Below are 16,091 nucleotides of genomic sequence, written 5' to 3' on the forward strand. Positions count from 1 at the left end.
GCTCTAGTTTTTAGGTGCCAGCTGAAATGCTGATTAGAGGAGCTGGTGGGGAAGGTGGGGTTCACATAGATCCTCCACCTCTACCCCTGCCCCCCAGGATCTTTGTTGAGAGGCTTCTGGACATTTCCATTTTTGGATCTAACTCTGTGTGGTAGAGACACAACTCCAAAGCATACAACACCAAACAAGTCAGGGTGTTTAGATAAATGCCAGAAACAGCAAAAAGGGTTTCTGATCCAGAGAGGAGAGAGAGCCTGGAGATTTTATATCACAGAGACCCCAAAACTCAGGCAGACGAACGTCCGTTAAAATTTTTCTGAGTGGCTAATGTGGAGCCCCAGAAGAAGGGGCGAAGTTCTCTGCCTGCTCCCAGGTCTGCTGGGAAACTATGCCAAGGAGAAAGACAGAATAACAGGAAAAGCAGAAGATTTGGGACCTGTCTGCCTTGCGGCTTCCATTTCCTCCTTTGTACCTCAGGGGGAAGGTAAATGAAAGCAGGGTCTGGGTCTACATGTTGTGCTTTCCAAGCTTCTCCCAGAGTTTGCTTCAGCTCTCAGGACTTCTGAACTGATCCGTAAGTTCAATGCCTCCATTTTGCAGATGAAGAAATGAAGGCTCCAAAAGGCTGCAGGCTGCTTCTGGGTTCTGAAGGCAGTGGTCACAGAGCTGAAGGCAGTGGTCACAGAGCTGAAGGCAGTGGTCACAGAGCTGCAAGCACAATGTCTGTTCTCTGACCCCCTCCCTCATCTGATGTTCTTCCTATTCTGTCGGTTTCCAAATCCCTCAGCCAACAGGTGAGGAAAGTTAGGCCCGGCAAGAGGGGTGACATGCTATGGTTACACGATTAGTTTCCGGCAGAGGGACTTGACCTTTGTAGCTCAATGCTACAAAGTCTATCACACGGCATCCCTTTTGAAAGTACTGTTAAATGAGGACAAATAAATTGCTTTCAATGTAGTCTATGAAATGTGCCTATGGCTCATAAAAATACAATTGGTGTCATAAATTTGACACATTCGAATTGAATGACTCTACTAGCTCTATTAAACATTCGCTACCTAATTAGCGATGATTTCACTTGTTTTTATTTTTATTTTTGACATGCACACATGTCAGAGTAATTTCAGCAGCTAGACATGGAAAACCTGTGATTTTTGATGTTAAAAAAGTTGTTCAGAGAGTTTTAAACAGTTATTTTTTTTCTTTTGATAAAAATCCCTGTATCAAGCAAGACAACCAGAATCAACACCTTTGGCCATTCCTTCCAAAATGAGGCATTCTCGTGCCCACAGATGTGAAGACATCTTGAAAGCTTTGTCACTCTACTAAGGAGCAGGAGTCTCTTGAGATAAGAAACTATTTATTTGATTTTTACAACTCTATTTGTTTTCAGTATTTTCTCTCTCTTTCTCATTTTTTGGGGGGTGGGATGGGGTGGATTTTCTCGGTCTGCCTCTTTCTACCATTATGCCCAGCCAACTCAACACAGGAAGCTTTGAAGCAATAGGAGAGATCACATGGTGGGTAGCCTTAAGTGATGGAGTAGGAGGAGACGGGGGCTGAAGGTATGAGGGAAAGTGTGGACTGAAAGCATCTGATGAGTCTCCTGGTTGAGGGGTCAGGTGGGCACTTGGCATGGAGATGCTGCTGAATAAATAGCAAGTGTTCAGATAGAGGTGCTGGTGGTGAATTACAGCTGTACATGGCAGCAGGGCAATATAGAATTAGCAGGAAGCCTCCCCAAGAACGAGGGGTTGGATAAAAAGGGGGCAACATTAAATCTGGGGAAACTTGGAGGGCTCTTTGAACTGCAAGGAAGGTGTGAGTGGTATATTACGATGACCCCACTTTTAAGAAATCACAACTAGGATGATATGAATTATTTGATGGTTGTCCCGTCTTTTCATGTTGGGGTGGCTATATGATAATGGGCAAGAATAAGAATGTTGATGCCTAGAACGCGGGTTGGGGCTGGGAATGGCAAGAGCTTTTCATAGGAAGACCCCCCTTTTTTTTGTCTCTCTCATTGTGAATAAAGGCATGTAGGTGAGAACACGCATGCACACGTGTCAGAGTAATTTCAGCAGCTAGACAGCATTTCAGCGGACAAGGCACGTGCCCCAGTGCTTTGTCAATAGCCATGTCAGGAGCTGAGTTCATTCAGCTACGGATTGATTCCATGGAGACCTAAGCTAGTACGTGTGACTTTCCATCGCCTGGGCCAGAGCTGCTGGGGTCTCATTGGAAAATTAGAACTACACGTGACATTTTGGTCACAACAATGGGAAAGGAAGTGACATTTGTCGAGTACCTGCCAGGCATGATGTTGGAAGCTTCCTTTGTTGATAGCTGGATTGCTTCCTTAGTTCACCCGGCATGTGACAGGCCCCTGCTGTACCCTGGGCAGTGTCCCTGTCCTCATTCCTCCTCTGTTTCTGGGGTCTGCATTGTTTCAGAGTGGTGAGCACATCCTGCTTTCCTGATGAGTCTGGGAGTCTCTGCATTCCAAAATAGACTTTTCTACCCGGGAGGGCTTTGGGCACTTGATGTGGTGGCGGGCGGGACTGGCTGCCCACCAGCCCGGCTTCTCAGTTAAAATCCGTTTGCCCAAGGGCACCTCGAAATCGATAGTCACAGGGTTGGTAGTAAGAAAAGGGATAGATTGAAAATGAAACTAAAAATGACATTAGGCGAGAAGGAAAAGGAGGTCCAGGGCTGCAACAGAGAACTAACTGGGTCAGGGACTGGGACTGTAGATGAGTGAGCAGTTTTCACAGATTGCTTACAAAGAAATGCCCTGGAGGAGATATTGAGCAAGTGACTCCTGTTGGGAGCCTAGAAGTCTCCTGTCCCACCTTCTCTTAGAGCCGCTGGAGCGGTTCTGGGGAATGCACAGGGCTTAGCAAGCAGTGCAGTAACTGGGTGCAGACGCCTTGCAAGGTTTCTGCTGCAGGCCGGCTTGCTTGTTTCTAGCCTACTGTTCCTCTCTGCTTCTTGAACTTCTTTCTTGGTGTTCTTGGACGCTTGGGTATTGCCCCTTGAGCAGCCTGAACTCAGCAGTGGGGCCTGGAAGAGGAGGGTTTGTTGTTGTTGTTGTTTTAAATCTAAACACTTGGTTTCCATTCTGGGGCTGTGTGAACAGATGGCTTGAGGGCTCAGCAGCTCTGTTCCACTGATGCTTTGGGTCTTTGGAGAGACTCATCTTACTAGTCTGTGGAGCGAAGCCTCAATGTGGGGTGGGCGGGACAGAAACCCGAGACAAGGTCCAGGTGGGATCTTTAGGGAACAGGTACGTGACAGACTGTGAAGACTTAAGCCTTGCCAACATTACATTTCCACATTAGGGAAATGCTACAACTCCAAACCTAAAGCTTTAAAGAAGATTTTTGGATTGTATGCTTATTCCCTGAGTGGCTGCTCTGAGCTGAGGAGATGGAAGTTTGCGGTCAAGATAAATATAGTCTTGGTTCTGCCCTGGAGAAATTGAGGGACATGGCTCATTGTAACACAAGGAGTACTGTGACAACTGTAAGGGAGTAGTTGGGAGGGTAAAACCAATTTCTACCAGCAGAATCTGGTGTTAGCATCCACATTTATTTCCCACTGGCTAAACAGTTCACCCCTTCTCTGCTTAACATTGGAAACTTGCTTTTCTGTTCCACCAGCCAAGGGATGTGCTTTGGAAAACCTATAGGGAAAAGCATTCAGGGCCCTGGGCTTGCCGGCAGCTTGTTGAAAGAAGCATTTTGTCCTGCAGGATCCCTGTTCTGCTCTCAGAGCTGGCAAAGCTAAAACCCATTACACCAACAGATCAATATCCTTGGGAGACAGTAGGGATCCAGAATGAATGTTACCATTTTATAGATGAAGAAATCAAGGACTGCTGCAAAGAAATCGAAGTCAGCTGCAAAATCACAGCTGGAACCAAGTGTCTTAACTCCCATTTGCTCCCTTAAAGAGTATAGAACATGTTATCGAGATAAACACATTGAGATTATGTTAAAGGTAAAGTTAAAAAATGTGGAAATAAAATATGTTATGTAATATCTCTGTTGCATTGTTTTACCCTTCATATTTCAACAGAAGAAAAGGACTCTTCCTTTTTAACTTGACTTTCAAAAACTGTGAACGGGTCTAGAAAGGGAAGGTGCCCAGCAGAGAGACTGGGAAGCGCGAATCGGTGTGAAAGCAGAATTACAGAGCAATAAAACATGCAGATTGTGTGTCTGGCAGAAGCCTGGTGCCTGGTAGATGCTCAATTCATATTTGTTCCTTTCTGTCTCAGAAAGAGTAAGACCCCCTGAAGCTGGCGTGGCTTCGGCACAGTCATGGTGGAGTAATGGACAATTAAGGCGTGGTTCAGATATCCACAGATAACAAGGCTTGAGGCTCTCTCCAAAGCTTTTAGCTTTATCATTTATTTGCATAATTATAATTATATAAGCTTGACTGGGAAAATAAATTAAGGAGACACACGGATTTGTTTCCTTCAGTATTCTCTCATTGCAAATCAAATCTCTTGAATCTCTGTTCTTCACTGTTATCCCACCTCAGCCACATAGTTATTACATAGGTTTGGAGATTTGAGGATGGTGGTGTGAGAAGGCAAATAACACTGGAATTTCTTATTAACTAGAACTGCACTTAGCACATATGTTTACCATTTTGTTCTGTTTTTTACAACAGCCATGTTCTTCTTCTTAATCACTTTTCATAGATGAGGAAACTGAAGCTAAAAGAGGGCTATGAATTTATCCAAGGTCATTCAACTAAAATATGATGAAGCTGGGACTTAAACTCAAAGATTATGTTTTTTACATGGTTGTATGCTAACTCTGTCCTAGGATCTGAGAAATCCTGGTTCCGTAACTTAGCCAACTGTGTGGAGTGCATGGCCATGACATATGGAAGGAAAAGGAGAAATCTTTGCTTCACCTCAAACAACATTGATAGCTAACGTTTGTATTATGCCTCACAGTTATTAAAACAGTTCAGATGAATTTCCCAATTTATAGCTAAAAATACAGGACTCAGAGTTTAGTTCAATGTCACAGAGATATTAAAAGGCAAAACTGAGACTCAAACCCAGAACCCCTGACTTTAAATTTAATTCTAGTACTCCACAGTGCCTCTCCTATATACTTGGCCACGCGGACAAAGAAAGGACTGTGCTTAAGTTTAGGTGCCAGTGCTCTGGGCATTTGGTTACTTAATGGGCCTTCTGATATTCACTCATTCCTGGGTATCATTGAGGTACCCGACTTCCTAATTATTTAGCAGAATCACTGGGCAATACATGATTACTGACTGACTAAATCAATGTACACTTGGATCTTGGAGTTGTGGAAAGCCTTTTATTGCAACCTTTTGTTGAGTGCTCAGAGTGAGACAGGCCTAAGAATACAGGCACTTTCCTTAAGCACCTCATCTTCTGGGTTTTCATGTAGAAAAATGACAGAGTTGATAATTATAAAAATTTCTGATTACAGAAAAGAAAATTCTCTTCTCCTCCATGCCTGGCTATTGTGTATTCCTAGTCTGACATGGGAAGGAAAGAGTTAAGATATTTTGAAGAATGACAACTCTCGTGCAGTATCCTAGGCTAATTTCTTTCTGTAAGAGGATGTCTATTTCCCCATAGCATATGCAAAAGCACTTGTTAAAACTCTTCTGGCGTAAAGGGAAAAGCGAAGAGAACTCTAAGGCTGGTGTTGAGGGGCACCTACAGTCTCTAAACCTGTCATCTCTTTTATCAGCTGAACCGGGGTGACGAGCCTGCACAGGCCCGAGTGGTAGCTGGCCTCCTTTGGGTTGGTCCAGGGCAGGGAGCAGCATTCTGCAGAAGGTCCCTTTTCAGATTGAGAAACCCACATTCTGATCTCCTCTTTTGATGATTTTACAAAAATCAAATTGCATGACAGATGCCTAGATAAATAGAAGTTTGCAATCATGGCAAGTCCTGGGATGGTTATAGATTTTTAATGGCTATTAGCTTGATAATCACACACCAGGAATAGCTTCCAGGTAGGCCAAACCCATGCATAAGTGGGTCCACACCCATACACACCAACACCTAGTTGAGAGAGTATAAAAAGGGACCCTGACAGTCTCCCAACAGCAGAGTTGAATCTCCAGTCTTAACTCTTCTCAGGAACCTTCAACTTTCCTTGCTGGGCAAAGGCATCATGAGTTGTCAGATGACGAGCAAATCTCGAGGAAGAGGAGGAGGTGGCGGATTCCGGGGCTTCAGCAGCGGTTCTGCTGTGGTCTCTGGTGGGAGCCGGAGATCAGGCACCAGCTTCTCCTGCATTAGCCGCCATGGCGGTGGCGGAGCAGGCTTTGGAGGCGGCTTTGGCAGTCGGAGCCTTGTTGGCCTTGGAGGGACCAAGAGCATCTCCATTAGTGTGGCTGGAGGAGGTGGAAGCTTTGGTTCCGGTGGTGGATTTGGTGGCAGAGGAGGTGGCTTCGGAGGTGGCTTCGGAGGTGGCAGTGGCTTCGGAGGTGGTGGCGGTGGCTTTGGAGGTGGCAGCGGCTTCGGAGGCGGCAGCGGCTTCGGAGGCGGCGGTTTTGGAGGTGGCGGCTTTGGTGGAGGCCGCTTAGGAGGTGGCGGTGGCTTTGGAGGTTTTGGGGGTCCTGGTAGCTTCGTGCCTGGAAGCTTCCCTGGTGGAGGCATCCATGAAGTCTCTGTCAACCAGAGCCTCCTGCAGCCTCTCAACGTGAAGATTGACCCTGAAATCCAGAATGTGAAGTCGCAGGAGCGAGAGCAGATCAAAGTTCTCAACAACAAATTTGCCACCTTCATTGACAAGGTGAGTCATGAGAAGCTGGCTCCGTCTGATGCTCAGGATGCCCTACTTTCAGTGCTAATTGAAAAGCAAATGACAGGGATTTCTTTTAGGAGCCATCGGTGTAGTCATATGAGCCTGGATTATTGGCAATATCCCAATGGTAAAGGTGCTGGCTTCATGGGCTACACCTTCCATAACCATCTGCAGTTAGGAATTATTTGTGCCCTTGGCTTTATTGTTTTTGCCTAAATAAATAATATTTATGAAAAGTTCTGAAAATCCTAGAACAAGTGATATAGACAAATCGTTCAAGCCATGTGATGGCAAGTTCTAGAAGGGATTGGTAAGGCATCTTCTGTGATCATCCTTCCTTCCCTAGAAGTTATTACTCTATAAAATTCTGGGAAGCCGAATCTGACATATCTTCTTGGAGATAAATGAAATTCTTACCTTGAAGAGAAGCATTCTCAGTTTTGTGACCCATAAAATCTTTATTAGTGTCACTTTGGAGTTTTATAGGGTTTTCTTCTATTTCAGTTGAACTTGTCTCAGGAATTTACAAGGCTCTTAAAAACCAGGCTGAGGAGCCCTGCCTTCCAGTGCATTTGTTCTTCACCCTTAGGGGTAGTGTTAGTGGATTCCTTCCTGCTTTTGGTTTTCCCCAGAATTTATGGGACCTTTGCCGGAAATTCAACTAAGATCGGGGAGGGAAATGGCCTGGAGTCTTGGGAGCAGCTGCAAACAAAATAGTGGGTGGTGAAGCAGAAAAGGGTTCTGCGCAGGAGAGTGCTGCATGCAACATTCAGGAGTCTGTAGGACTTTTCCACTGTGGAGGCAGAGAGCTCAGAAGCTCTGCTGGGCATTATGGGCCATTCAGCGGGGGAGGATGAAGCTGCATAGACTTCTGCATATCCTGAAGCAGGGCAATCCGGAGCTCATGTACACTCCTTCTGGTCACTGCAGGTGCGGTTCCTGGAGCAGCAGAACCAAGTATTGCAGACCAAATGGGATCTGCTGCAGCAAATAGATGTCAGCAGCCGTACCACCAACCTGGACCCCATCTTTCAAGCATACATTGGCCAGCTGAAGAAATATTTGGATTCGCTCTCTGCAGAAAGAACAACACAAGATTTAGAGCTGAACAGTATGCAGGATCTCGTTGAGGAATTTAAGAAGAAGTAGGTGGCAGAGTAAACACTGTGTGGAGATAAATATTAACCTGAACCATCTAACCATTCCTCCAGCAAAAGCTACTCATCTCCCAATTGCATTTGTGGTGATAAAGGGGAGAGGCATTTGAATCTTTGTCATTTTTTTTGTGAGGAAGACATTTAGGGTTTTAGGGATCTTTTTTTTTTTTTTTTTTTTTTTTTTGCACGTTTGAGAGTTAATTTCTAAAAAATGGTTCTCATTTGGGATATCATAGTTTCAATGTAGACAGTTAAAGAGTGCTTAATATGCCAAGAGAATAGGATATTTCTGGCGAATCCAATAGAAAAAAGAAAAGAAAAAAAGTAAACGTAGAACTAATCTAACAGCTGTGTCTTTTGGGTTCCAACAGGTATGAGGATGAAATCAACAAGCGCACAGCTGCTGAGAATGATTTTGTGACTCTTAAAAAGGTGAGCAAGAAAATGTCATGGCTGGGGTGGGAATTAGGCTGCTTCAGAAATTAATCGTGTCCAAATAGACAGGCTGGAGAACAATTCTGAGTGAAAAGAGCAGTTGTCAGGGAAAAGGGTGAGGCATGTCTGTGGCTGTTTTTTTTTTTTTTTTTTTTTTTTTTTAAAAAAAAAACCAAAACGTTTCTGTAGTTCAAACTTCTGGAGATAATTTTCAAAGATATTGTGCAATTTGATAGAGATTTTCCTACTGATAACCTGCTCACAATCTATATTGGATCATAAAAGACGCAAACACAGAGAACACTTAATTCTTCTAAAGAGCTGGAGAAGAAATGGGACTTCCCTTAGAATGTCTACTGAAAGAGGCTGTCGCTTGTGCTGACGAAGATTTGAGCTAGAAGGCAAAAGTGTGGGTTCTTCGCCTGGTTCCTGCAGAGGTTTTGGAATCAAAACCAGGAGATTTTCAAAAGTGGGAGGGACAGATAAGATGGGAGAGTTGAGGACTGTTAAAAGTCACTGAGGCCATTATGTCTCATAGTGGGAACACACAGTGTCTCAGATAGGAAGGGGAGAATGGTTGGGCCCATCAGACCTCTGATGGTCTAGAGGGGCATGATCATGAATTGAAACATGGAGCCCCCATAAGGACTCAATGTCCAATGAGGTCCCATTGGGGACATGGCCAATTGGAGGTGCCTAGGATATTGGAGAGCAGCTAACGGGACTGGGTGAAATAGAGTGACACAGAGAGAGTGGGACTTACACACAGAAAGCTGCAAGATGGGTGGAGGGCATGAGTTTTACCAGTGTCCCCTGATCTTTCTTGTAGGATGTGGACAATGCCTACATGGCCAAGGTGGAGCTGCAAGCCAAGGTGGATACGCTGAACCACGAGGTTGAGTTCCTGAAAGTTCTCTTTGATGCGGTAAGGAGGCTGCTTCTGGATAGAACCTTGCTGCCCACCCTTCCCACCAAAGGAAAGTTCTTCCCAATTGGTAAAATGTGGTATGAGTGGGGTTTATGGACTGACTGACTTCAGCTTGCCATTAGGGAGGGCTTCTATGGTATAGGTCTTGGAGGAGAGAAACTTTCTCCTCTGATGTCACAGGAAGCAAGGCTCAGGAAACATTAGGACAACCTCCCTTCACTCTATTTCCCAAACGTCCAGCTCTCCTTAGGAAGAGACTTGTCTTGTTCCCATCCTTATGTCTAACACACTTTGGAGGTCAAATGTAACATAACTCTCTGCTTCCTACCCAAGTGCACTCACATGACTTATGAAACAGGAAGTAAAATTTAAGGCATTTTCCACCAACCTGCTTCTTTCTGGGGGGACTTATCAAAATTGGATAAATCATGAAGTCTGTTAACTAAGGCTGTTAACTGTAGAAATACAGACTCCTCTCCCATAATTCTCACAGCAACCTTGGCAGGGGCCTAGGAACGGTGGTAATAGCACTTTAAATGTCACACAGTGCATGTGAGTCTGGGGAGGGGGAGCCTCCTCCCTGGACAGGGAAGACATGATTAGACTCCCATGTGTTGCAGGAGGTGTCTCAGATGCAGAGTCATGTCACCGACACCAACGTCGTTCTGTCCATGGACAACAACCGCGACCTGGACCTGAATGGCATCATAGCTGAGGTCCAGAGCCAATATGAAGAGATTGCCCAGAAGAGCAAGACTGAGGCCGAGGCCCTATACCAGAGCAAGGCAAGTATTGAAAGTGAAGGGAGAGCCATAGTTTCTTCTAACCAGTCAGAAAGTGTACAGTAAGATTGTTGTTGTTTTTATCTAATGGAAGTTAGGCGTTATTCCCCAGAAAAAGTGTCCACACTACCCCAAATGCCCTCAGTCAAGAATGGCACCAAGTCCTTTTGCGGGTGTGAGATGGTCCCCCACCTTTCACGAATGCAGCCATGACATTTGGCTTAGTTGACCCTCCCTGGACCAGTATTAGATATCCCTTGGCTCAAGCTTCCTCCTACCTGCAACTGTCCTCCTCTTCCTTACAGTATGAGGAGCTCCAGATCACTGCTGGGAAACATGGAGACAGCGTGAAAGAGATCAAGATGGAGATCAACGAGATGAACCGTGTGATCCAGAGACTGAAAGGGGAGATTGACCACGTGAAGAAGCAGGTGGGGTGTGGCCCTAAGGACTGGTGCAGCTCCACTGATTGAGGGGGTCAGGGTGAGGTGGGAGAGTGAGAAGTTGTGTATAGGTGTGTGTGTGTGTGTGTGTGTGTGTGTGTGTGTGTGTGAGAGAGAGAGAGAGAGAGAGAGAGAGAGAGAGAGAGAGAGAGAGAGAGAGGAGAAACTGAGAAATTCTAATCTAGCATGTATTAATACCAAATGCTTTGAATTTAGCACAATTTAAAGCTTATAACAATTTTTAGAGTGGCCTAAGGGACATTGTAAAGCAAGAAGTAGTGCAGGAAAAGAATTGTGTTCACTTTTTGATTGCTTACACCAGTGAAAGGAACAAATAAAGAAAGAGGTCATTGGACTTGCCATGGATTGCAGCCATAGCTTCCCACTTGTGGTTGGCACGACCCTGAGCATAGCCAGCTGTGTAATGAAGGGGCAGTGAGTGTCACAGGGAGGTGGCTTGGGGCTAGGTATTAGCTTTGGAAAACATAATGTTGGGCACAGAATCTACTCTACAAACAGAATTTTGTGAAGCAGTCTACATCAGATGTTTTCATTTACAACTATAAAATGGGATAATGATTCTGGCTCTCTGTTGTGAGGATCAAAGGTCTTTATGGGGACACATAAGGGGTCCAGTCAAAGGAAGCTTCGGAAGAAGATGCCCAGAGTCAGCAGCAAGTCTTAGCACAGCTGTTCGTGACTTGTATTAACTCGAGGGGGCCCAACTCTTCCAGATCCAGTGCTTCTGGCTTCCCACACCCTAAACACCACTGCTCCCTCTCTCTCTCTCTGCCAGGCAGACTTCTCTGTACAAAAGAAACCTTTTCTCCTTCCCTCTTAGAATAAGAATGTACAAGACAGCATTGCAGATGCTGAGCAGAGGGGAGAGCATGCTATCAAAGATGCCAGCAACAAGCTCACTGACCTGGAGGACGCCTTGCAGCAGGCCCGGGAGGACCTGGCCCGGCTGCTGCGTGACTACCAGGAGCTCATGAACACCAAGCTGGCCCTGGACGTTGAGATCGCCACCTACCGCAAGCTGCTGGAGGGCGAGGAGTGCAGGTGAGGGACAATGGGAGGGCAGAAGGTACCTTGGTCCACCCTCCCCTGTCTCCTAGAACCAGGGCTGGAGGCAAAGTCAAGGAAAGCAGGGGTGGGGCAAGGCATTCTGATGGCTGTTCCCCATAATCTGAAGCAGAGATTCAGGATAAAATGCATTATTGTACAGGGGTAGATTTATCAATATGGAATAACTAACAAGGTAGAGTAAATTGAATTAACTAAATTAAGCTTAGCAAAAAATTAATCTTGGTCTTTTTTGGAAGAGAAATCAAATGTTTTGAAAACGAGTTCGTTCTAGACAGTGAGAAATCTTGGTCTCTGGGTCTGTGGAGTATGCAGCTTCTTCACTCTCCACTTTGTGACCTAGAAAGGGGAGATGGTGTGTTGTAATGTGTGGACTGGCTGGGGCATGCTCACCTGGAGCAGGTGCCAGCCCTAGTTCCTTGCAGGTTTCTGGAGGGACAAACAGAACCATTTGCTAACCTCATAAACGGGACTCTTTCCTCTGTGGTCTGAAAGCTTTGTCAGTGTTATTAGCACCCTGGTGATTTATTCTGGCTAAATATGCTGGAGGGGAAAAGCTGCCCTGGGCCACCAGCAAGCCAGTATGACGGAGAGGGAGTCACTTGGCTCAGGCTGTTACTCTGTACCTGTCTTTGAGGTCAGGCCTCTCCTACCCCAGCTTGCAAGAGGCAATGGGAATGATTTCAGATGGAGATGAGAAGGGTGGGGCAGGAGGGTGGGACAGGGAGGCTGTACAGATATGCAGTTCTTTCTGAACCGAATGTTTATACAGTGCGGTCTTATTTAAAAATTCCCGTATGCCTTGGATTCTGAATATCGGACTCCTTAAGATGGATTTAAATACAAAAATGGGGTGCAAAGTCAGAAGTGAATTTGCGTTTTCATCATTTTTATGAGCAAAAAATTGAGATGGATTGGGATGCCAGGCTGTGTAGAAATGTGGGGCCAGCCCTACCTCTGTGATCCGGTGTCCAGAAGAGAGTGGGCTCTGTAAGGCGCTGGTGGCTGATGTTAAAGGTTAACCTGCACGTGTAGGTGGCAGTTGTAGAACAACGCATGTGCTGAACCAAGTGCTCTGCCATGAGTTCTTTTCTCTCTCTCCCTGACAGGATGTCTGGAGACCTCAGCAGCAACGTGACTGTGTGTAAGTGAAGGATGTGGTCCTGTCCTATGGGTGGTGTGTTGGGTGGAGGCAGGCAGAGGAAGTCAGAACTGTGGTAACACTCCCTCTCTCTGCAGCCGTGACAAGCACCATTATGTCTTCAAATGTGGCATCCAAGGCTGGTTTTGGATCTGGTTCCGGAGGTAGAGGATCTGGTTCTGGAGGAGGAGGAGGATTCAGCTCTGGAAGCAGTTATGGCTCTGGAAGCAAAGGATCAGGCTCCAGAAGTGGAGGTGGAGGTGGAGGGGGCTATGGCTCTGGTGGCTCCAGAGGAGGCTCTGGCTCCGGAGGAGGATACGGTTCTGGAGGAGGCTCCAGAGGCGGCTCTGGAGGTGGATATGGCTCTGGAGGTGGCTCCAGAGGAGGCTCTGGAGGCGGCTCCAAAGGAGGAGGATACGGTTCTGGAGGAGGCTCCAGAGGAGGCTCTGGAGGGGGATATGGCTCTGGAGGTGGCTCTAAATCAGGTGTTTCTGGCTCAGGTGAAGGTTACGGTTCCAGCGTGAGCTTCTCTTTTAGATAAAGATGTAGTCCCTCCCTTGACTCCCACTCCAGAATGTAGAAGCTTGTCTCTGCACATCTGACAGACAGCAAATCAAAACTTGTCATCCATTTGGGGAAAGGGATGCCGACATACAGTTTTTGAAATCTCCTCTCCAAACAAATTAGTTGGAGCAGGTGACAGCCTCTGTCCCCTGGGGAAGAATCTGCATTGTCTAGGTTTGCGCTTCCAGCCATGCCCCCATTCCCAGCCCCTCTTTGCATTGCCCATTTGGTGGTCCTTTTTCCTGACAAGTATTCCCTCAAGGACCCCATTTCAAAGCCCATGCCTTTCCCCTGGCAGTGCCCCAGGGGAAACATGTTTCTGTGTATATAGCCTGTCTTGCTGGCTCTGCATATAAAGCGCTGTGGTCTTGGTGTCTGCACAATAAACTTCATTTGCAATTCATAGCGTGTTATGTGTGTTTAATGTCAAGCCTTGGCAGAAGTGGGTAGCCAGGAGCTATTACTCACTGCTGCTAACTTAAGACACCAGAAAATGGAGGGATTTGGAAAGGATGAAAGAGAAGCTTCCTAGAGGAGGGAGGTGTCACCCTGAGGCAGCAAGGTTGGGAGAAGCCAAGGTGTTTTGTTTTTTTTTTCTTCTGTAAGTCTTTAAGAACCATGATGAGGGGCTAGCTCTGGAGTCCAGGGGTGGGTGTGATGTTCTCAGAAAGTACTTGCCAGACCTGGGGACCATGATATTGCCAGGAGGTCAACAGGCAACTCTGTGGAAAATTCTCTTTCCCAGAAAAAGCCATTTTTCTTAACGTTTTCCCACAGACTGCCCCACACTTCTGCCCTTTCTAACAAAAGCTCTGATCTGAGAGCCCCTTCTCCTTAGGACAGACTAGCCGAGCCTCACATCTAGGCTGTCTCAACTCTGAGCTTCCAGGACAGAATTCCCTCAGCCTAGCCTAGGCTTTCTATGTCCCTGGGATTATAGGGAAGAGGAATGAAAACTACATAAACTGACAAGTCGTATTCAGAGCCTACAAAGAGCCATTACCAGACCATGGGAAACCTACAGAACAGAGGAAGATTCCTGCTGAGATTACTAATAAACTATTTACTCATGCTATAAAAGGTGGACAGGAAAACAGAATTTTTAAGTCCTAAGCTACAAAAACAAACTCAACGACTGATTCCCTCTGGGGACCTATAGAACAAAGGCTGAGGTTGCTAACATGCCTTTAACGCTGCATACCCATACTATACCATGAAAAGAAAACAGGAGAACAAAGTCTTAAAGCAGCAATTCATAGAAACCAAGAATGACATATAGACTGACATATAGAATTCCTCGAACACTTGGGATCTGTCTCTCTCATTCTCCGATATGTCTGTGGAGTGCTATTTCATCTCTAATAATCTTTCCTTCGGTCTCTCTGTCTGTCTCATTCTCTGTCTGAGAGGAGACCATGCTCTGTCTATGGAGCATTATTCCTTCACTAATCAACTTTTCCTTTTGTCTCTAACTCTGGCATGAGCTTGAATTCTTCCCTGTACCCTGTCAAGTACCCTCCCTCTTTGGTGCAGGACCTGAGTCCCCCTGGGCTGGGGTAGAGGAGGAGGGATTCGCCCAGTCCTGCATTACCTGCAGTCTTAAGTCTCCGCTGGGGCTCTAAACAGGGCTGAATGAGAGTATCTGAGGAAGTCTCTGGGACTAAAAAGTGACCTCCACAATAAATGACTACCATTTTCACAGAATATTCCTCCCCTTACATCAGAGGAGTTCCCCAATGCATTCAGCGGGTAATAGACCTTTCTTTTCTTGCCTCATCCAGCAGCCCTCTGGGAGCCCGTACCTCTGGAGATCCCAATCCTAGAGTCTTTCTCCTGTGGGTGTGAAGATGATTGCAGCCCCTTTCCCCAAAATGTCTTATCACTGCCTGGGCTTCCAGGGACCTCAGAAATGGTTGAGCAGGTGGGATTGGCTTTTGGGGTTGATATTAGACTGGCCAGAGATGCACAAACGGCAGTTAATATTTCAGGTTGGGTTAGGTCAAACCCAACCTGAAATAAACAACTCAGAAAAAAATACTGAGGGATTCTTTTCTGTTTCATTCTATTCTAGCTTTGAAACCTTGGTAAGGCTTTTGTAGGGTCTTAGAGATTCTTACTGTTCCTAGAGGTTGTGGAGATGGCTTTGAGAAATGCAGTAGGGGAGGCAGTAATAGAGAGTAGGTGGCTTACTTGTCCCTCAACCAGTTAGCCCCAAGTTTGAGGATGCCAGGCAGGAAGAGCCCTGAAGGTTGCAGGTGGCAAGGTGACAATACATCAGGCTGAGTGTTCTAGGGTGATCTGGTGCTCAGAGAATGGCCCCGACAGCTTCCCAGGCCTCTGTCACGTGGGAGAGGTCTGTGGAGGTGAGGATGCAGGCTAGGAAGAAGTGTAAGGGGCCTGGCTATTTTACTGTGTGCATACTGTGCAAACATGAACATGACCTTGAACAGGGACTAGTGTTCCAGACTTCTGGGGCTGGAAGGAAGCTTGAACTGTCAGTGAATTTGAACCTCCAGTTTATGTTAGGAAACAGGTAAGGCCCAGGTAAGGCATAAAACAGGTAAGGCATAAAACCCCAGGTCTTCACCCACATTCATGCACTGTTCTAAGTCTATAGGAATGGCGAGCCATTTGATGACTTTCTGAGAGGAAAGAAGGTGAAGCAGGTAAGGTGACAGCATTTATTATCAACTACCTTAATTTCTGAGACTATCAGTGGTGTGAGTTTCCTTCT

General features: G+C 46.1%; 1 protein-coding gene across 2 annotated transcripts; it reads left to right on the top strand.

Annotated features, from left to right (window-relative positions):
- The first annotated feature begins 6,122 nt into the window (after nucleotides 1–6,122).
- Nucleotides 6,123–13,739, top strand: KRT2 (keratin 2). Of its 2 annotated transcripts, XM_016142580.2 has the most exons (11): nucleotides 6,123–6,471; nucleotides 6,523–6,809; nucleotides 7,752–7,966; nucleotides 8,350–8,410; nucleotides 9,243–9,338; nucleotides 9,962–10,126; nucleotides 10,429–10,554; nucleotides 11,408–11,628; nucleotides 12,762–12,796; nucleotides 12,892–13,164; nucleotides 13,201–13,739. In XM_016142580.2, the coding sequence occupies exons 1-11, from the start codon at nucleotides 6,186–6,188 to the stop codon at nucleotides 13,332–13,334; spliced, it is 1,899 nt and encodes a 632-aa protein (XP_015998066.2). In that variant the 5' UTR covers nucleotides 6,123–6,185; the 3' UTR covers nucleotides 13,335–13,739. The 2 variants fall into 2 exon arrangements, with proteins under 2 accessions (XP_015998066.2, XP_015998065.2); XM_016142579.2 differs by having other exon boundaries at nucleotides 6,186–6,809; nucleotides 12,892–13,739.
- Nucleotides 13,740–16,091: the final 2,352 nt, after the last annotated feature.

The sequence above is a fragment of the Rousettus aegyptiacus genome, unplaced genomic scaffold, assembly GCF_014176215.1.
Source record: "Rousettus aegyptiacus isolate mRouAeg1 unplaced genomic scaffold, mRouAeg1.p scaffold_m13_p_2, whole genome shotgun sequence".
NCBI classification, from domain to species: Eukaryota; Metazoa; Chordata; class Mammalia; order Chiroptera; family Pteropodidae; genus Rousettus; species Rousettus aegyptiacus.